The sequence below is a fragment of the Sceloporus undulatus genome, chromosome 3, assembly GCF_019175285.1.
Source record: "Sceloporus undulatus isolate JIND9_A2432 ecotype Alabama chromosome 3, SceUnd_v1.1, whole genome shotgun sequence".
NCBI classification, from domain to species: Eukaryota; Metazoa; Chordata; class Lepidosauria; order Squamata; family Phrynosomatidae; genus Sceloporus; species Sceloporus undulatus.
Genome location: NC_056524.1, coordinates 108,566,163 through 108,588,839, shown reverse-complemented (window position 1 = coordinate 108,588,839; position 22,677 = coordinate 108,566,163). Strand labels below are relative to the sequence as shown.

At 38.9% G+C, this 22,677-nt stretch overlaps 1 protein-coding gene across 8 annotated transcripts in view; it reads left to right on the top strand.

Moving 5' to 3' along the window:
• The window catches only part of NAXD (NAD(P)HX dehydratase), a 32,687-nt gene extending 11,774 nt beyond the window's left edge, over window positions 1-20,913 (top strand). For 6 of the 8 annotated variants that reach the window (XM_042457489.1, XM_042457486.1, XM_042457488.1 and 3 more), the window contains 9 exons: window positions 4,333-4,483; window positions 6,753-6,798; window positions 7,713-7,801; window positions 10,282-10,390; window positions 12,925-12,975; window positions 13,056-13,160; window positions 13,453-13,573; window positions 16,646-16,766; window positions 17,826-20,913. In XM_042457489.1, the coding sequence (XP_042313423.1) occupies window positions 4,333-4,483; window positions 6,753-6,798; window positions 7,713-7,801; window positions 10,282-10,390; window positions 12,925-12,975; window positions 13,056-13,160; window positions 13,453-13,573; window positions 16,646-16,766; window positions 17,826-17,976 (944 nt within the window). In that variant the 3' untranslated portion in view covers window positions 17,977-20,913. Of the gene's footprint in view, window positions 1-2,192; window positions 2,323-4,332; window positions 4,484-6,752; window positions 6,799-7,712; window positions 7,802-10,281; window positions 10,391-12,924; window positions 12,976-13,055; window positions 13,161-13,452; window positions 13,574-16,645; window positions 16,767-17,825 lie in introns of all 8 variants that reach the window. The other 2 variants (XM_042457491.1, XM_042457484.1) reach the window with 2 other exon arrangements.
• The last annotated feature ends 1,764 nt before the right edge of the window (window positions 20,914-22,677 follow it).

Below are 22,677 nucleotides of genomic sequence, written 5' to 3'. Positions count from 1 at the left end.
GGAATCCTGGGATTTGTAATTTGTTGTGGCACCAAAGCTCTCTGACAGAGAAGGCTAATTCTCTTCCAAAACTACAAATTCCAAAATTCAGCAATAGCAGTTAAAATGATGTCAAACTGCATTTTTTTTCTGCAGTATAAATTAGAACTAAGTCTCACTGGACAGAGAGTAAATCACTATGAAGTAGGTAATGTGGAGAAGGTGCCAGCCCCTGGTTCTGTACTCACTATGATAGAAGAAGCATATATTGAATGATTGTGGTACTGAATAAGTCATCCTCTTCCAAGTGTTTAAACTGCCTTCTCTGACATATGTAACTAATCTACATGGGAAATGGTTTCATTATATATTCTGGATACAGTGGTGCCTCGGGTTACGAATTTAATTCGTTCCGCGGCCGCTTTCGTAACCCGAAAAGCCTTCGTAAGCCGAATTGCCATAGGCGCTAATGGGGAAAAGCCGCGTTTCGTGCGAAAAAGCCGAAAAAAGCACCAAAAATTTTTTTCGTAACCCGAGTAAACATTCGTAACCCGAAACAATTATTTCCTATGGGATTTTTTTCGTATCCCGAAAATTTCGTAACCTGGGTATTTCGTATCCCGAGGTACCACTGTACACTGGAGTTTGCTTTTGAGCCTCAAAGGCTTATATCAAACTGATTTTCCAATCATTTTATCTAATCTATAGTGCGAATTATGTATTATTATTGTTATCATCATCATTTACAGTTGGCCCTTGGAGCTCGCGGTGATCCGTTCCAGACTCCCCCTTGCGAGTTCTGAAGTGTGTGCATATTCAAGCCCCATAGCCACAGGTGCACACCCCATTTGTGTTAATGGCGGTTGCCCCTCTGCGCATTTCCAAGTCTGTGGATTTCAAGTCCATGGACTTGGAGGGGTGACTGCATTTATTTATATGTCCCCATCATTGCACATAATGATTTATAAGAAAAAAACAGTCCCCTGCCCTCAGGTTTGCAATCTAAAGAAACAACATACAAGGAAAGAGGGTGGCAGAGGGTATCAGTTCCAGCATAAACTGCCTTTTCTTCTCTCTCTTCAAGGCTGGGGCAGTGGAAGTTGGGATGAGAGAGGGCCTTTCATCTGTTTCTGGGCCGAGAAAATGTGGAGCTGTACTTCCCAGCATATTTGAATAGTAATTTATGCCAATGCCTGGCAAACTCAGTAGTTTAGGGCAGTGCTTCTCAGGCTATCCGATGTGGCGACCAGTGATGGGTATTGTCTGATATGCCACGGGGCAGATTAAATTTGTGCCAATTGGGTACCGTTATTTCTTTCTTTCCTGGAAACTTGCCAGGGAGCAGTGACATCTTTCCAGGGACCACCTCTTCAGTTTAGGGGAAATGGTAAGAAAAGCTATAATTCTTTAGAAAATGGACTTGAATATGGATTAAAGGCCATCAGTTCTGTATGTACAAAGGAAGAATGGGGATGGCAGTAGCAGCAGTGTTGCTGTTTCTACTTTTTCTGACTACTCACAGTCAAGGGATATCACTGATTTGTCTAGGTAGTTACATTCTTTTGAGATCAGATCCATGGAATACAATTTTCCATATAGCACTTTGTAAGGTCTAACATTTATTCATGTTAGTGTATATCCTTTTGTGCAAGGTCTTCATTCTTGTGGTTGTTTAGAAAGATCTCAATGTATCCATGCAGTTTGTGCCATCATTACTGGAAGCCTGAAGAGATCCAGCATGGATTTAACAGGTGTTATTCGTCATGGGAGTAATAAACCCTTTTTTATTACAAAACATAAAAAGATCACAAGCAGAATAAAATATGCTAAGGTGTCTGTGTAATGTTGGAAGAGGACTATATTTACTAAGTAAAGTATGCAAAGCATAAGCTTAGGTTATTTATCTATTGCATTTCTAGTAAAATTCTTGATGCCTCTATCCAGCTGTTAGACTTACAGTTACAGAATCTGTGGGATTTCCATAAGTGTTTTACTGTCCATCTGTCAGGAGGGTTTATTCCCCCTATAGACTTTGTCATGTATGCTCACTCCCCCGCTACAGATACTTAATGGCCCTTGTCAGATTTCTCTGATTGTGACAACTAAGCATAATTTGGTTGTTTTAAAAGTACGTTGGTTGTGCTTCAACAGATACGTTAATGAAGAACTTCAATTTGACAGCAATTAATTGTATAATTTGAACTTTCATTTAGAAGATTAATTATCAAGGCTTCAGAAATATGGAGGATTAACTTTGCATTGCTTGACTTGAATTTATTCACTTTTGGACCTTGAAATGAAACCCACGAGTGACTTAAAAAGCCAGTGCTTTTTCTCCTAAAAGTGAGCTGAGACAATTTTAATCCTTTTCTGATTTGCAGTTAGAGATTTAAGTGGTTGAAACCCCAGCCCAAGCTTAACAGCAGTAAGATCAGTGCTGTTCTTCCAGTTGTATGAGTTAATTGAATTCTGTTGTGAAAATTGGCTCTCAACAAGTGAAATTGGAGAGATGGGGAGGGAGAGGGATACTTTCCATATGGCGTTATTATACCCCACTTTGCCTTTTTGACATAGCTAGTGAGTAGGTTATGACAAATAAGGATGCTTGTGGGTGTTTGTTCGGTGACATTATTGATTTAGGCAGCAGAATCCAATTTAAGTACAAAACTTAATTGGCACTATTAATGTTCTTAAAATTTCCAGCCTACATGTCTACAATATCTTTCCTAAATGACTCCTATATGATGAGGCCATTTCAAATGATGCTGAGGCTAAAATCTAATATTCATTTACCTTGGAGTAAGTGCTGAATTCAGTGGGATTTAATTCTAAATACAGTCCGCCCTCCCTTTATGCAGGGGATTCGTTCCGGACCCCTGCTATGTAAAGGGAATCCCACGTATGCTGAAGCCCCATTTAAATGAATGGGGTTCATGCATGTGACGGTGCATGTGCACCATGGGGGGCGCACCATTACCCCTTATGGGGCACGCTGCCCCTTTTCCCAACTCGGCTTTCAGCATATGCTGAAAGCTGTGCCCATGTATGATTCAGGCACACTGTAGACACATGTGGGTCTGTGTAAGGAACTGAGATACTTCTGTTTCCTAAAATTCAAATATGCAGAATATTTGACAAGGTTGTTGTGTGCCCTCAAGTTGTTTTTGACTTATGGCGACCCTAAAGCAACCCTGTCACAGGGTTTTCTTGGCAAGTTTCTTTAGAGGTTTGCCACTGCCATCCTCTGAGGCTGAGAGCGTATGACTTGCCCAAAGTAACCCAGTGGGGTTTATTTACATGGCTGAAATGGGATTTGAACCCTGGTCCAGAGCCATGCATAGTCCAGTGCACAAACCACTACATCACCCTGCCTCTCACTTGACTAGGACTGCCACGTAATTGATATGAGCTATCAGGTTCTATACATTCAGGAAAGGATGCTATGGGAACCTGAATTTTCCTAGAATTCTTCACATGCTTCCAGAAGCATTTGATTTTGCCCATTTTAGGAATGTGGAAAGGTGATGCCTGAATGCGATCTCCTTCTACATTCAGAAATTCTATTATAACTGCTTGCTTAGGTGGTGATGGTGCGGAACATCATTCAGCAAAAAAATCCAATAAAGAGAAACTCATAAGATTTACTTAAATACTGTTAGTAATGAGTGGGATTGTGTGGGTGTTGGGATGTCTGCATAACATAAAGTGGGTGTTGGAAGAAGAGGAATGAGGAAGAATTTTTACTCGTTAGGGATGAGCCTCCATACTAGTGCACACTGGCTAATGGCTCCCACTTGCATTGGGTTTATTTGGCATGACCATGGTTTATTTAGCATGACCTCTGGACCTTACAGGAGCCAGTGCTCTAGCTTGTTTCATCCATCTGGTCTTCTCTGGCTTATTGGGAGAGGAAGAAACCAGAATGCTGGCTCTTGTCAAGTTAAACAATCCATGGATCAAAAGTTTGTTTAGCAGTTCCTGCTACAAGTGGGAGTAATCTGGTAACATGGAACTCTTGAATAATGAGCTATGAAGTGTAAACCGGGCCATCAAGTTAATTCAGATATAGAGAGATAATGTGGTGTAGTAGTATGAGCCTTGCTCTGTGACTCCAGAGACCAGAGTTTGAATCCTGATTCAGCCATGTAAACCCACTGGGAGGATCGCAAGGGCAAACTGCCTCTGAAGAAACATGGCAAGAAATTCCATGATAGACTTACCCTATGGTCTCCATAAGTTGGAAACAACTTGAAGGCACACAACAACAAAGATTATTTAGTATTTTAATTTAAATTCATGTTATATTCATGTTTTGAAAAGTTCCTATTTGAAGTAATGAATTTTTTTTTTCAGTTATAGAAAGAACTTTTTCAATGCATAAAACTCATTCAATGAAGGAAATGGAGAATATATTTCAGTTGGTGCGAAACATTATTCCTCCTCTAACTGCCAAAAAGCATAAAGGCCAAGATGGACGAATAGGAATTGTTGGAGGATGCCAAGAGTAAGTGAAAATGTTTATTATCTTTACAAACAAATCTACGAATGCTACTGAATCACTAGTGTTTTACTAGTCCTCCCTCTTAATTGCTTGTGCCACACCGGCTGCATACGCACTGCAGATATTATGCACTTTGACATTACAGTGGTGCCTCGGGTTACAAAATTAATTCGTTCCGCCGCGGCGTTCGTAACCCGAAAAAAAAAAACGTAACCCGGAACAGTTTTTTCCCATGGGATTTTTTCGTATCCCAGGAATTTCGTAAGGCGGTGCTTTCGTATCCCGGGGTACCACTGTACTTTCACTGCTGTGGCTCAGTGCTGTAGAATGCTGGGAATTGTACTTTTTGAGATTTTAGCCTTCTCTGTCAGAGAGCTCTGGTGCCACAACAAACTACAGTTCCCAGAATTCCATAGTATTGAGCCATGGCAGTTAATAATAATAATAAGCTTTATTTAAAAGTTAAAAGTGGTATCAGACTGGATTATTTCTGCAGTGCAGATGCAGTCCTAGATTGCTTGGAAGAAACAGGGCCTTTTCCCCACAGTTCTTACTGGGCATGTTTCTATGCCTTACTCAGTTCTCAGACAGGCAACAAATTAATTTCACTTTTCTGACCTAAAGGATTCTTTTCCTGTGAGATAGTTACTCATTTGTGCTTTATTTTAACACATCCTCTACAGATCAGTAGTAATGTATATACCATTGGCCCTCCTTTTCCACAGATTCTTTATCCACAGAGTTTGAAAATATTTTTAATTATAATATTTTTAAAACATATAAATTTCCCAAAGACCAGCCTTGTATTAACTGTACAATTTGTATTAACTGTACATTTTACTTGTGCAGTTGTATGTAATGGGATTTGAGCATCCACAGCTTTTGGTATCCACGGGGGGGGGGGGGGGGGGGATCCTAGAACCAAACACCATCAGATACCAGTGGTCTGCTCTATTATCACACACACTGCCTAGGGATGATGACCTGAAAACATCAATTACTTATCTGTCACTGCCAAGCTTGCCTCATTCATTACTAATACCTTCATTTTTCCCCCTCTTGTTATTGTTTTTTGAATTTTTTTTTAATATGATGAAACAGTGATTTATTTAGAAAGGGAAAAAAACTGAATGGAGAATGGATTTTGTGATGCGAGGAGTGAAGAACTTGATGAGTACACAAATATTTATTCACATTCGTGCATATCCTTGAATTAAGGATGGAGAAAGTGTGGCTTCAGAGGCTCCTCTTCTTTGATTCTGGTTATTGCTAGCATCTTGAGAATCTACATTTTCATTATACCTTGATATGTTACTTAAAAATTCTTGTAGTAGTTTTCAAAGAAATAGCTGTGTTATGGAAGGGAGGAGAAGGAGAAAAACGGGAATGTAGCAGCACTTTTAAGACTAACCAGTTTTTATTTTTGCATGAGCTTTTGTGGATGTAAATCCACTTCTTCAGATGCAGTAGAGTGGCGATAAATGCAATGGTATAAATCATATTTACACAGTTGTGGGAGTGTAATGGAATATAATAGGGTCCAGAAGGGTGCAAATCATGACCCTTGGTAGCTAAGAGTAATTCACTGGATTAACTAAATTGTGAAAATATCCTTAAGTTCTTGTGGCAAACAAGCTTCTGAATCTTAATACAGACCAGTGTTGTGCAGGGCACAAGAGTTGAAATTTGGAGGCCTGGGTCTCTTTCTTTTCTGTCTACCTTGAGGATGACAAATCTTGTACATTATTAAGAATAAGCCATTATTTTTAACATGAGATGACATGGACCTAAAATAATTTCCTTCTTGATTAAAAAGTATTTTCAGCCAGAAAGATCTTTCTAGTAATACAGAGATTTCCATTTTTGGTCACATTCTGTATCAGTGACTTAAAAACTGTTATGTAGTGATTTTTATCATGAGAAACTTGAAATGATGATCTTGTTTTTGTGAAAGGAGTGTGTTAGATTTGTTTTCATGGATTAAATCATATATTGCCAGCTAAGAGTGATCAGTGGAAACAAGCCAAGAAATTGACGTGGTTTCATCAATTTACACTTGTCTATATTAATTCATTACACAGCTTGATTATTAATACTCCAGTCTTTTCTGGGAAAATTGGCACTGCATTGTAGTAATATAATTTTCTGGTTTTAAACTTGCAATTAATTTAAACATGAGTGAATTTTTGTTATTCTTCATCCCAATTTGTCAGCCATGGTAATAGAAAAGTAAATATACTTCCTGACTTGAGCTTTTCCCTTTCACTTGTAGATATACTGGTGCACCATATTTTGCTGCAATTTCAGCTCTAAAAGTGGTAAGTTTCCCCCCCAAAAAATCTCATGAATTAGACCTTTAAAGCAGAAGTAAATGTCAAACTGCCTTCTGTTTCTTGTTCTACTGCAGCTTCCATCATTACGGTAGTTTTTGTGGGTTTTTTGGGATGTAAGACCATGTTCTAGAAGAGTTTTTTCCTGATCTTTTACCAGCAGCTGTGCCTGTCATCTTGAGAGAAATTCCATCGTTTCTCACTACTGTCTGCTAGCTAAGGCTGCTGACAGTTGCAATTCAACAATATCTGGAATATGATTACCACCCCTGCTTTGAAAACATTGGTCATTATGCAACCAGGATAAGCACACCTAAGCCCATAAAAACAGTGAGCTTAAGCCTGTATCATGAACATGTTTGGAAAGTTTGCGTATACTTGAAATAGGTAAAACCTGAATATGTAGACAATAGCTAACTGGTTTTTAGATAACTGCTTTTACAAATAAATTGCTATTTCATTTACTCATTTTTGGAAGCAGGATGAATATACTCTTTAGTAACCCTAGAATGTTGTGGAATTAGGGCAATAAATAGGCATATGAAAGAGATTTGTTAGAAATTTGCAGACTATTTGGGGTTGGGCACACTTCAAAGGTTAGAGATTTTTTTTTTAGTTTCCAAACTCTCAGCATATCTTAGTACTGCCGTTTTTGCAAACCCTGAAGGAACTGGAAATCACTAGTAGGTACTTTGGGGGATGTATTTTCTGGCGTGGGGTGTAGCCTGAAACGGCATATATGTCCCAGTGTTTTTTCAGCCAAGAAATGGGAAGGGTTTGATTTAGGTGGGGGACAAAGGCTGCAGGAAAATTCCCCTCCCCAGCTCTTGTCAGCCATATGCTATCTACACTAGGTTTAGCACTAGGGTTGCAAATATTTAACTATATGTTATCATTCTTAGGGTGCAGACCTGTCCCATGTATTTTGTACCAAAGATGCAGCCAGTGTAATCAAATCTTACAGCCCAGAGCTGATTGTTCATCCAGTTCTGTACGTATCCTTGCTGTCTATCTTGCTTTTTGCCTTGTATTTTCTTTAACAAAAGTAAGGTCTGGAGTTGTCTAAGGAGTGCCTGATGTTCAAAGCTGGGATCCAAGTGCCATATCCCCTCATTTGGGTATCCATGTCTACTAATGATCTGTATGCTCATGATCTGTAAGATTCAAAGCAAACTGGTTTATTGGATGGGCACAGTATGCATGGTGTTTAGTGTGGGTTTTTTAGAATGTCTGATATAGAAATGCTGCATGCCTATTACATTTTAGTTGCAGGAAGTCTTTGTATTTCAACTGGAGGCTGTCTGGTTAATTAAACTGTTGTGTGCTTTTAACCATTAAGACTTTTATATAGTAATGGGACTGAGGGTGTAGCTATACTTCAAAATTAAAGCACTTTGCCACTACTTTAACTGCAAATCCCAGGATTGTGTAGGACAGAGGCATGGCAGTTAAAGTGGTATCAATTTACTTTAATTCTGCGATGTGGCTACACCCTTAGGATTGCTTTTAGTTAAGTTGCAAATGATGGCAGCTACTTCCTCCCAAGAGAGACAGTGTGGTGTAGTAGTTTGAATGTTGGGCTACAATTCTGGAGAACCAGGATTTGAATGCCTATTTGGCCATGAAACCCACTAGGTGACCTTGTACAAGTGACATTCTTTCAACTTCAGAGGAAGACAAAGTCAAAATCCTCTCTGAACAAATCTTCCCAAGAAAGTCCTGTGATAGATTAACCTTAGGGTAACCATAAGTCAAACGACTTGAAGGTACACAACAATTTCCTCCCAAAAGTGGTGCTGCTTGAAATCCTAGCCTCAGCTTTACATACTGTGCTCACTGTCAAAGCTGTATCCAAACTATTAGTCAGTGTGTTGTTGTTTTTGTTGTGTGCCTTCAAGTAATTTTTGACTGATCCTATCACAGGGTTTTCTGGGGCTGAAAGTGTCTGACTCAGTAGGTTCCCATGGCCAAGTGGGGAATCCAACTCTGAACTCCAAAATCTTAGACCAAAAACAAGCAATCCACCGCATGCAAATACCTTTTAAAAGTTCCAGGAAACAAGCTGAGGCAGCCATGGCAGCCAGTTACATGATATTGCACACTAGCAAAATAAACTGCATGTCAAACAGGGTTATGAAGATGGGGTAAGGTTGGTTGGGGGATTGAATAGGCTGTATATGGAAATTTCTTCTTTCTTCTCCTTATCTTTAAAGAGAAAAAAGGAGATATGCTAGCCCATTCATGCTACCTCCATTCATACGGGAATTTTTCTCCCATTCCTAGTGTTTGCAATGTCCCAAGCAGATGGATGTCTCCTTTCACATAATACTATTATCCTCTTTGGTTAAAACAGAGAATGGTTGCTTCTCTCCCCCTCAATCTCTGGTAGTTGTCAGTGAAAACAAAAATTACCTTAAATTTGACGCCAGCTGCTAATAAAAGGGGAGGACTGTATAGGCTTGTTCTCAAAGAACACAACCTTGCTATGAAGGGTTCCCCATTTTCATTCAAATATAAGAACAGGTATACCTCAGTTAACAAATTAGATGTGTCCCAGCACATTACTTCTTTAACAGAAAATTTGACCAAAATAATGTGGAAAGGGTAGGGATAGAAAATAAGAGCAATTCAACATGTTTCAGCATTTCCCCTCCAAAACTATCAGGATTTGTGTGTGAAACGAAACTAGCAGGTCAGGCAAATTTTGCATAAATAAATGAACCTTGTAAAGACCATTTAAAATCTTTCCTTAAAATTCATCCAGGAATTACCTTTTCTTTTACCTTGCACATTTCTTGTAATTTTACTTTGGTGGCCAAACTTAAAGATCTGTGTGATTATTGTTGTTTTATAGCATCCTGGGGTAGCTGATGAGGCAGTCTTGTTGGCACTTTCCTTTTTTCTGTGTTTTGCTGAAGTCACATACTCAGTATAACATTCCAGAGGCAGCTGCTGCTTACCTTTCAAGCTTTATTGCATTGTTTAGCCTTCCTTAACCATCCTACCAGTGCCAAAGCTGGTGAAAAACCTCCAGCAAGATCGGGAATAAGGAGAAAAAAAGCGGGGCTGGTTGTGTGTAAAAAGAAGCTTCTTTTTCAAAGGCTTTGTTAACTGAGGTATGCCTGTACTGTTGAGCTGTACAGGTTAGGGTGCTTTTCACATGTAAACTCAGGGAACTTATTTCATAATAATCTGAGAAGGTTGCAGCCTTTAAGCCTCAATTTCCAACCACCTGGCAAATGTTTTTTTCAAAGAGTAATTGGGTATATTACAGTCTGCCATGTGAGCATGATGATGCATATTTTCTGGAAAGACTACACAATCTATATGCTTCTCTATGTATGGGGAAACATGTATAGTGATTTCCTTGGAAGACTGCCAGACTTAAATTGGAAAAAAAGGTGCATGTGCTTGCATTGCAGGAACCACCCTTTGAAAACCTGCTATTCTCTGTTCTATTCCCCTCTTTAGGGATAGTCCTGATGCTGTTCATGAAGTGGAAAAGTGGCTACCACGATTACACTCAGTTGTCATTGGACCTGGATTGGGAAGAGAGGATGTCCTGCTTGAGAATGCTAAGGTAATTTGGACTCCAGTATCTTACTCAGTAGGACTCTATTGTACTGACCATATTCTTTTCATGAACATAATACTTCTGTTTTGAATGCATAGCTCTTGATATTAAAAACCCAGAACAATAATACGAGAGAATCAGCAGCTGGAGTTTATGAAACCTGTTTTTTGTGTGATACTCTCACAGATTACATAAAAAGACTGCTGGTCTTGAGCTTGTAAATTTGGACTTCCCTGGAGGCAGGAGCATTGTTAGGTGCTTGAAATAATGAAGGGCTTTACCTCAGCCAGTAGTTACTCGGCTACATATTCCTGTTTCAGAATTCAGTGGTGGAAACACTTAATTTAGTAGTGGTTGCCTCTGACCTAGACCACATCATGTGTGTGAAACTATATATAGGGCTTCCTAAGTCTTGCCCAAAGTCTTAATATGAGTAGGCTGGCAGCTCTGCCCAGTCATATGAAGGCTATGGAGTGCCTGCCTGGCTTCTTTACTTCCTTTGTCTTTATGGAGTGCAGCAGCTGAAGCAAATAAAGTGACCACAGGCTTTGGGGAAGGGGCATGTAGAGTCTAGCCTACTACTCAGTGAGATATAATGGCTGACTGGCACTCAGAACAGTAAGGAATTTGTTTGGGAAACAGGCCTAGACCTATCAACACCCCTGGTCGAAGACATCCATACGTTCAAGAGAAAGATACTAAGTTCAAGGTAAAACAAAGATGGCTTGGCTGCCATATTTCACTTTGGCATGAACTGAGATGCAAATAGGAAAGGGGAACAGGAAAATGGGAGATGTTGATGTTGTGTGTCTTCAAGTGATTTCCAATTTATGGCAAACCTAAGATGACCCTATCACAGCGTTTTCTTGGCAAGATTTGTTCAGAGTAAGGTTACCTTTGCCTTCCTCTGAAACTGAGAGAATGTGGCTCACCCAAGGTCACCTAGCGGGGTTCTGTGGCCAAGTGCAAATTCAGACCCTGATCTCCACAGTCATTGTGCTTGAGATAGTATCACACTACACTCTTAAAGCATTGCTATTCCACTTTAATTTACAGCTTAAAGGAAATACTTTTGAGTTTGTTGTGACAGATAAAATATTAAATTGTGAGCTAGGAGTTAGAATACAGTACTAGAACTAGTAACCAAAGACTGTTTTCTATTCCAGTGGTCAGAAAAGATTTTGAAAAAACTGGGGAAACAGTAGTTCAAAATAGAATTTCAGCCAGTTTGCTACAGGAAAGCAAAGTGACATTATACTTTTTACCCTAACAGTGAATTTATTTATAATAATAATAATAATATGTTTTATTTATAGACCGCTATTCCGCAATGATCATAGCGGTGTACAGTAAAAATTGTAATACAATACAAAAATTTATTTACTCCCTAAATACTCTAAAGGCACCACATCACTCCTAATCTTGGAAGCTAAGTAGGGTCAGCTCTGGTTAGTACTTGGATAGGAGACTGCCAACTAATACCAGGTGCTGTTTGCTATATGTCAAAGGAATGGACTGGCAAAAGCACCTTTGAGTATTCCTTCCCTAAGAAAACCCTGTGAAATTCATGAGATACCTTAAGTTGACAAGTGACTTGAATGCGCGCACACACAGAAACATTTATTTATATAGTTGGTCTGTCTCTGGTGAATGGAACTCACAGTAGCTTAGTGTAAAATAGTACATATAAATTTTTAAAAAAGAAAATGAATAGGGTCATAAGGATATAAAACACAACGATTAAGATCTTCATTGGTTTACATAGTGTACATCTTTACACTTGAAGCTATGCATTAATTGTGCTGCACAACCCTTGGCAACATTATGCACCTGAAGCAAGACACCAGATGCAGAGGCAAATACACATACATCCATTAACATCTACATGTGCAGTGGCATCACATGCGCAACTCCACTTCCACAACCTTGAATTAAAAGTTGAAGTTCTACATCAGACAGAAATGCCCAACCACATCTGTAGATGAACTTGCACATAAATTTCACCCAAACAGGTTTCAGAATAAAACATTTGTAGAGAGCCAGCATGACGTAGTGGTTGGACTACAACACTGGAGACCAGGGTTCAATTCCCAGCTCAGCCATGAAACTCACTGGCTGACCTTGGGCAAGTCACGTGCTCTCAGACTTAAAGGAAGGCAATGGCAAACCTCCTATGAATAAATCTTGCCACGAAAACCCCAAAATAGGTTCGCCTTAGGGTCACCATAAGTCGGAAATGACTTGAAGACACTCAACAACAACAACAATCTTGCCAAACAGGGAGAAAATTTGAAAATGTTTGTTCTTGTGAAATATGTGAAGGTATTCATCCCTGCTTTTAAACTTAGTATGGCTAAAATCACTTCAGATCTGAATACAAGTTATTTTTTAAAATCTAATTTATATTGGCATTATTTCTTTGTTAAAGTTTTTTAGATTACCTTCATCTAAAATGGATTCCATTGTACAATAGGAGAATAGGATTTCATGTTTTTATTAGAAGCTACAATTTTTAAAATAGTTCCTTTTTTTTAAAACAGGGTATTATTGAAAAAGCCAAGATCAAAGGAATTCCTATTATAATTGATGCTGTAAGTATTATGTTTCTATTTGCTTGTGCATATGATGTTATTCTTGTCAGTAAATGGCTCTCTCTTGCTGTCCTAAACAGGATGGATTATGGCTTATTGCCCAACAGCCTTCTATTATTCAGGGTTACCCTCGAGCTATTCTTACTCCAAATGCTATGGAATTTAGCAGATTATATGAAGCTATGGTAAGTTAATTTTTAGTTGATATTAGATGAACAAGATAAATTCAGAAACAAATTACTCTTACAATGCAGGTCTATCTATATTTAAGTACTTAAAGTTAATTCTTCTAACTTTGTCCCTATAAATATTGCACCATTTATGTTACCAATACTGAAATGTAATATGTATGAGATACTAACCCTGTCTCCAAGTTTTCCGATTTAGTATGTGCATAAAATACTGGCAAAAGAGATCTTTCAAGCCATCTAACAGTGCATCTAAGTATCTTGTATGATTTCTTTCCCTTTCTTTTAGCTTAGAGACCCTGTAGATAGCAATGACCATCATGGATGTCTGCTTAGGCTCTGCCAGGTCCTTGGAAACTTGACAATTGTTCAAAAAGGAGAACGAGATCTTATTTCAGATGGAGAAAAGGGTATGTGAAGGAAGTACACAGCAAATATTTTTACCAACAGATGGATAGATTTTGTGGAAAAACATAAACTTGTATATATTAAAGAAATTTGAAAGAGGAGAGATTGTTGAAACATAGGAACACTTAGATCAGTGTAAGTAAAAAAATAGATTAAAATATGGTACGGGTCAATACTAAATTCAGACGGAAAAAACAGATTTTATGATACACAAAATTAGCTACTGACGCTATTTTTAAAACAAGCATGTGATACAATTGTACAGTACAGTGGAGCCTTGCCTTATGTGGGGGGATCCGTTCCAGACCCCCTGCATAAGGCAAATCCCACGTAAGCTTGAGCCCCATTCAGTATAATAGGGCTCATGTTCACAGCGGCAGCTGCACATGACAAACACACGTGCCATTCATTTAATGGCAATGCCGTGTATAGCGTGGGTGCACTGTAATAAAAGATTCATTACTAAAGAGAAGTTTGGGTGGGGGTTGTTATTATTTTATTTGTGGGCTTTGTTTTTTGGTCTTAAGTAATTCGATTTGTAGAATGATACAGAAATGAATAAATCATTACCAAAGAAAAATTCTAGAGAGATGACTCCTTTTAATATGCCATAGCAAACACACACAGTGCTTTCGTAGGTATTGCCCATAGATGCTGGTAGCAGAATAGACCAGTTAATCACATAGCATCCTGCAACATACTTTTTAAAAAGAGTAGATAATGATTTGGTTTCAAATTGGTGATCCTTAGACATATTGAAAGCAGTGTAATTTCTGTTCATAGAGACTGTAGTCCCATTGATTTCAATAGTTTTGATTTCAAGTAGGTTTAGGTAAAGTACCATCTTACCTTAGGGTTGCCATTAGTCCGGACCTCCAAACCGGGACAAATGTAGGACAAAATTTTCCAATGTAGGACCCTTTTTTTGGGTCCTACATTTGAAAAAGAGCCTCGCTGGGGGGGAAGATTCCTTCTCCGCCTGGGCTCCGTTGGAAGCAGCCCAGGCAGAGAAGGAATCCGCCCCCAGGGAGGCTTTCTTTTCCCCTTGGGCTCTGTTTTTGCCAACGGAGCCCAGGGGGAAAAGAATCCTCTCTGAGGGGAGGATTCCTTCTCTGCCTTGGCTCCATTGGACGCAGCCCAGGCGGAGAAGGAATCCGCCCCCACGGAGGCTTTCTTTTCCCCCTGGGCTCCGTTTTTGCCGGCAGAGCTCAGGCGGGGAAAGAAGTCTGGCCTCGGCAGGCGAGGCTTCTTTCCCTCCCTCGGCTCCAGCAGAGCCAAAGAGGGGAGGAAAGCCCCCCCCCCGCCCAAGGAGAGAGGCCTCTCTCTCTTTCCCCCGCCACCGCTGTTGCACACTTTGCAACAAAGCCCGGGGCGGGGGAAATCCCGGGGGCGGGGCCAACCCGGGGCGGGACCGTGCGGACCTGCCCCAAACCGGGAAAGTCCCGCCCACAGGCGGGATATGACAAGCCTATCTTACCTTCTATGCACAGAATTCCTCATGGCCCAACAGGAGGATCAGGTGGAGAATTCCTAGAGAAGATGAAGCAACCCTAATATAAATGTGCATTTGCTCAGGGAACAAGTATGACATTTAAGGATTTCCATTTGGAGCTTGTGAAAGCAAGTCCCTCTGAACAAACAGGGACTACTAAGTAAATATGCAATTAATCTCTCACTCAATCCAGCAAACTCTCTGCCACCATCTCATCCTACTGTGGAAACAATGAATACCATTCCCATAATCCTTTTCAAATTAGGCCTGCCTAACTGTATATGGTCACACTGCAGTTCTTACACTGCAGAATCCTCTGGCTCTTGGAATTCTACTGGATCAATTAAAAGTTGGAGAGTGGGAATGAATGGGGAGAGGAAGGGCTTTCCTACTTGTACCATAGCAAGGCTTAGATTTTGCATGTTTACGTAGAAGATAAACAAATTGTCAGGTGGTTTGTTTTGTTGGTTTGTTTGTTTGTTTGGCTGTTAACTTAATTTTGACCTGGATTTTCAAGTTTGTTCTGCTTCTCCCAAGCACAATTTGAAACATTAGTGCTTGCCACAGTATACTATTAGATAAAATGGTAAGGTTTAATTCATTTAGATAATGGCTTTTAAGTCAAATGATATTTCATAGGTATATATACTGGCACGTTGATAAAAGATATTAAAATGTGCTGTTTACAAATAAATCTATTTTTATAGTACCTACAGGAGTACAAGCAATAAACTCTGTTGTGATGATGGACAAATATGTACTTCTGTGGTTTTCTGTTGCTAGAAAATTTCATTTTTTCTTATACAGTATTTTTAGATTGTTTCAGAAATTGTTTATACTTTTTCATTCAGTATTGTCTCCAAATATCTCTTAACAGATAGGGATTTTCTTTCTTTCTTTTTGAAAACAAATAAATGGTCAGCACACCATCACTATGTCCAGTATGTCACATAGGATGGAAGAGAAGAGCCTTATTGGTAGACAGGGAGTATGCATATGTAAGGAAGGAGAAACACAGAGTGAATATGATGGTGTTTCTCTGAGTATGTGACCATATGTTACCGTTCCTTCTGTTTAAAGACAGCTGACCATTAAAATTCTAGAAGCATAAGGGTAATATATGTAGGATACTTAGCTGATATTACCATATGAGGTAATCATATTAGTAAGAGTGACTGAACACATGGAAAATACTTGGTAGGCATACATTCCTAAAATATGGTATTTAAAAAGACTTAATTTGTTTCCTAGACAAAAGATTGTGCTCCAAGGCATCTTCTATAAGTTTCTTAAAAAGAATTGTGTTGTCTTTGTTTGGCTATTCACCCAGGCAGTTCAAAATCTTGGGGAAAAAAATATCTACAAGAATATCCTGGAACATTAAACTTACACACCTTTATCAACTTTACATAGAACATGATTCAGTGATAATAATTAATCTCAATTCGTGTTCCTCTGAAGTCATCCTAAATTTGATGTACCAGTTTACTGCACTTGTTATATATACTTCCTGAACACTTCTCTTGTCTCTCACAAGCTATACTAAAGAGAAGCTTCCACCTGTTACCTTTCTGTCTTATAGTGCTTGTATGCAGTCATGAAGGAAGCAGCAGAAGGTGTGGTGGACAAGGAGACCTTCTCTCAGGTTCTCTTGGAGTTCTAGCTCACTGGGCTTTCCTTGCTGGTCCAGAAAAAACAAATGGGTAAGGCAATCAAGGTACCTATTTTGACCAGCTTTAGACAATGAGTTCTTCAGTGAAATTGCTGTTAATAAGATGTGGGGGACACAGGGAACAATAAAAAGGAAGCTGAATGTGAGGTTCAGGTCAACTCAACTAAGTCAAAAGGAGATAAACGTTCAATACTTGAATGTGGATCTCACAAAGAATTGAGACAGAGGTATGTATTATTCTATACATGCCTGGATAACTTCTTAGAAGTTCAGTAGATCCTTGAAGATGATACACCAGCTGCGCTTTCCTGGAAGTAAAGGACCTAGAAACTGTTGTACATTCACTGGTAACCTCACAACTTCATTTCTGTAATGCATTCTACATGGGGCTATCCTTGTGCCTAGTCCGGAAATTTCAACTAGTGCTAAATATGGCAGCCAGACTGGTCGCCGGAAAAAATAGGAGGACTGAATAACACCTGTCCTATAATCTCCTCACTGGCTGCCTATTAGTTTCTGGGCACAGTACATGGTGTTGGTTATAACATTTAAAGCCCTACATGACTTGGGCCCAATCTATTTGAGGGATCGCCTGCTCCCATATAATCTGCCCCACACCCTCAGGTGCTCTGGGAGGAATTTGTTGCAGCCTTTAAAAACCAGACTGCTACCTCCCAGAGAGCCTTCTCTGCAATTGCTCTCAAACTATGGAACGGCCTGCCGGACGAGATCCATCAAATTGCCAGCTTAGACAGATTTCTTCTGGTAGGCCTTTCCTGAATAAGTGTCCGGCCCCAGAATGATTGCCCCTCACATCATGTATTAGCCCACCACTCTGTCCTCGCTATATTTTTTCTTTTTTATTGTGTTATTGATAGATATTTTAATCTATTTTAATTGTATCATGTTTAATCCTGTTTTAAGGGGGGGATTTGGGACAGTGTTGAATGTGGATATTTTAATGTGTTGTGAGCCGCTTTGATTGTCTTGTCACAGAAAAGCAGGATAAAAATAAGTTTTATTATTTATTATTTTTATAGTATACTCGTATACATTTCCATTTTAACTGAGATTCTTGTTTCCATTTTAGTCAAAATCCCTTTCTAGTGGCTGCATTTGGAGCGTGTTCACTTACAAGGCAGTGCAACAACCAAGCTTTTCAAAAAGGTGGACGGTCTATGACAACCTCTGACATGATTTTAGAAATTGGAGCAGCATTTAATAAACTCTTTGAGACATAAGACCAAAGCAGAAGATGAGTAAGTTAAAACACAACACTGACAGCAGCGGAAATTATAATAGGATATCCATGCATAATGCACCCATTTTCAAGTGCTGTTACCAGCCTTGGTATATTAGGTAGCATTTATTTTTAAAAATAGAAAAATTGTAGATATTTTTTAAAGAGTTTGGAATACATTTTTTGGCTGAATAAGCTGTAGTTGCAGATGTTATAATATAATAAAACTAAATTGAAAGTATTTCCTCTGTTCTATTTCACAGGTTATTGAGCAATAAACTAAGTGTGTACTAGCAGCAAAATGGGCACTTGATATACGATATGAAAATAAACTGAAGTTCAGCACTTACAAATTCTATTTATAAAGAACTTACTGAATTCAATGTGATTTACTCCCCTGTAATTCTGTTCAGGATTGTAGCCAGAGTGTCATTGGTTTCAGTGGAAGGAATGTTGATTCTACACTTCTTGAAATGAACAGGATTTGAAGGTACTTGACTTTGGTTGGATTCTGTCATAATATTCTTTCACCACCTCATCTTAGTTCCTTGGTTTGCACCAAGGACATCTCATTTTGTTTTATTACAGGGTTTCAAATTCTGCACAGTGATTGCATTGCTTTTGAAACATGCCATTTTTGAACAAGGACTTCATGCGAAATTGCCACTGAGTCCTAGGTAGAAGGGCACTGTTTTTTGCTTCATGGGATAGAGAGGGAGGGATGGGTATCACTAACCTTTAAAAAAACAGTACTAAAAAAGCTATAGGAAGTGACATGTGAAAGTAGGATTTGTTTAGCTAAATGTAGTAAAGCTTCATCTACTGTTCAAAGCTGGTTTAGAACATGATAATTTGGAAATAAACCAGGCATGCCTATGCCAAAAGTGATCAGAGAGTTATACAAAAAAGAGAAGGGGATTCAGGAAAAATTTACCCTAAGCAGCTCTTGTCATAAGACCCACATAGTCCTTGCACAGGTTTAACTGACAGGAAGTGCCCCTCATACTTTTATACTATTGTAAAAAAAAATCACCTCCTGTTGATCGTAGTGATACACAAATACGTAGATTTTTTTGTAATTGATATCACCAGCGTATAGTAATTGAAGAACAAAAGGCAACGGCACTGCTCTTAAATTACACATTAATGAAGAACAGTTAGCCCAGAACAGTGTCCAGGGTAGAGCACTGGTTTTCAGTCCTCGCTCCTCCAAATGTTTTAGGCTTCAGTCCTAGCCAGTGTGGCCAATATTTTGCAATTATGGGAGCAGAAGTAGAAAACACCTGGAAGGTCAAAAGTCAAGGAGCACTGGGGTAAAGAGGTGGTTTTTCAGAGCTCAGGAGAAACATATTCCTAGTATAATGGCATAGAGTAGTGGTTCTCAGGATGTTTGAAGCGTCAGCTCCTTGAATTCCTGTGCACTAGCCATATTGGCTGGAACTCCTGGGAATGGAAGTCCAAACTGTCTGGCAGAACAAAAGGTCAAGAACCTCAGCATATAGCATATTAGTAACAGCATTGAAGAAGAGGCTTTTGGCTGCTTCGATTCTGCTCTGCTAGTTTTTCTGATTTGCTAGGTACAACATTCATTTTGTAGGATCTATGCACTATATTTTCACCTAAGAAATCCCATCTCATTAAGTGGTGTTTTTTTAAGACTACAGAGGAAGATTATGACAAAATCCCCATTATTTTTACTTGAATGATTTGCAGCTTGTTGCTTTCCATACTTGCATACTCAGAAACAAGTCCCACTAAATTCTCTGGGACTTACTCCCAAGTATGTGTAAGGACAACTGCAGCCTTAGTCTACAGTCTCTATCTCAAAACTAGCATTCCCTTTTGTATATGTTCTTATTAGGGTTTGCTACCATGTGGCCAGACACCATTTAACATTACTTTCTTCTTGTAGCCAGACGGTTGCTCTGTATAAATTTATTGTGCTTTCAGCTAACATTTGGATGCACTGTGACTACTACCTCAGAACAATGCTTTTGTTTTAGTTTATTTTTCTTTTAATGTAATGTTCCATTAGTTGGTTCTATCAAAATTCAGTGCATCAACTCAAATTAGAAAAAGAAGGTACAGTCCATGCCACTTGAATATATAAGTGGAGGATAGCTCTTTGGTTTGAGCCTTCCATTTACTTTTAGTATTACAAACTATGGCTGGCATGTATTTTTACCTGAATGTTCAACTTGGCTCTAACCAGAGTTTACCTATATTTAAGCAAAATATATTTATTTCCAATGCATGATCAGCTTGCAGTGGGGTTGTCAAATTCTTGGAAGTTCTCAGTTGTGCTCTAAAGTCACTTTGTCTGTGCAGGCACACAATAGCCCAACAGGACGTTAGAAAGAGAAACACATTTTCCTCTCATGTCTTCTAGTCTCTCTCTTTGTCCAGTGCAAATAGCTTTCAAGTGGAAGGGAGACCTCTATAAGGACATGGGATCTATACCTACAATTTTCTGATTATTCTGTGATACTGTCTGCATACTTGCCTGTCCTGTAGGTAAAGGAAGGATAAAGGCTTGAGCACAGTATATTGCAATAACAGAGCAGGTTGCTAGAGCTCCCAGTGTTTTTGCATTACAGCACTGTCTTGTTGGAATAAAGAGGATACTAACTGTTGGTGAAAAATTGTACTGTAGTTACCCTCAGCAAGAACCATTAGAAAATAGCTCAATTATAAATTTTAAAATCTATCAGTATCTAAAAGTAGAAAAATCTTACGATTATGCTTGTTAGGGAAACCAAATCCGATTTTTGAGTTTTTGAAAGGGAACTAAACCATCAGTATAGAGTTGAATCTGCGTTTTTAATTGTTACAGAAGTTGAAAACACATTGTTCACCAGTGTATCAATTTTAAAACTGATTTTTTTGAAGATGTAGCAGTTTCTTTTTTTCAAGAAAATAAAGTATGGCAAATTAAAAGTGTATGTGTGTATTTGTTCAGTGAACTTGTAAGGCCTGGGCAAATGAATCTTTCATCAAAGAAAAGAACAATTTTCTGTTTCCCTTAAAAACAATTTTGTGACACAGTCTGTTGTTTCAGTTTTTCCTCTCTAAAGCAGTACTCAAATTATTTTAGAAATCTGAAAGAACATCACCCTTTCTCTTTGCAGCAGATGTGAGTCATCCGTTTTCTTTTCATGTGCCAGAGGATCAGAAGCAGAATGGTGCAAGTAAAGGATTCAAACCCTTTTCCTGCTTAAGTTTACATGCTGGTCTGTCCATCAAAACTAGGAAAAATAAATGGAAACCTACATTTCCATACCGTGTTCTCAGTTTTAGATCAGGTCAAGGTTACCTCATGCTACTATGAACACTGGTAGCATGCAGCTAAGAGACTTGTGGTCTTAAATCCAAATGTACATTGGTGGCCTAAAAGTACAATGTGTGTCTTCCCTGTTTCCTGTGGCCAGACAGCTGCCCATGGAAAGCCTGTAAGTAGAATATGGGTGGAACAGTATGCCCCTATTCTTGCTCTCAAATTAATCATATTCAGAAGCACAGTGCTTAAGTGCATATATAGATAGGTGTGTGTTAACACAAATATATTCAAAATCACAAGGCAGGATCTCAATCTCAACATTTATTAGCACAAGGTTTGGTGATGGAGGAGCTAGGCACACTCCTTGTGGAGGAACGTTATAGGGAGATAATTCCAGTTTTAAGAACAGGGGGAAATGTGGCATGCCAGGCTAAACCTGACCTGATTTCTTCATTGATTTGTAGTGACCCTTATTCAGCTTAGTATTTTGTAACATTAAAAAAGGAAAGTATTTCCTCAGACTAAATAGTGTCTGAAGGCTTTCACTGCAAACACAGATGATGCCAAGAAGAGTATATTTCTGTCTTTGAGGAAGACTTCCAGTTAACTCTGAGGTAGAGCCAGTGTGATGCAGTTGGACTTATGACCTGGAGAGCAGCATTGGAATCCCCACTCAGTGACCTTGAGCAAATCACACTCTCTCAGCCTCAGAGGAAAGCAAAGGCAACCCAACCACTTGTGAACAAATCTTGCCAAGAAAACCCAGTGAAAGGTTTGCTGAAAGTTGGGGAACTGACTTGAACGCACACAACAATAAGGAAAAGAAGTACCAGGCAACTCTGAGAACCCTAAAAGAATGATCTCATAAAGCCCTGATGATAGGTCTTCCAAAGTCTGAGCTATGTTTCATTGATATAGCTTGAAAACTACCTCTTGGCATTATTTTAAAATCTTATGACTGAAAATGCTTTAATTGCACAAGACTGCCGACTACTCTTTTTAAACTCTTGTACTAATATTCTTGAATGAGAGTTAGAATTGGCACCTGATAAACACCTTCATGTGTCACATGCATTCTATACTAGAAAATATAAATAATATAACTAATTGATAAAATTATACAATAGAAATGATGCCACTTTTAATAAAGTTATAATTTACACATCAATACATTGCTCAGGCTGTATGTACTTGCCTTGCAAGTAAGTTGCATTGAAGCCTATGGGGTTTACTTACAGGGCTCACAAATGAAAGATGACAGGAAAGAAACTCATAGCTCAAGAAGTGTCAAACTCTGCAGGAAAATAGTGCTTCTATAGCTCCACACATGCCCTATTCTAGCATTTCACTCAACTCCTTTAAGAATAGTGCTGTTAACCAATTTGATCCCCTTCCCTGAAGTCCATGAAAATTGCCAGACTGCCT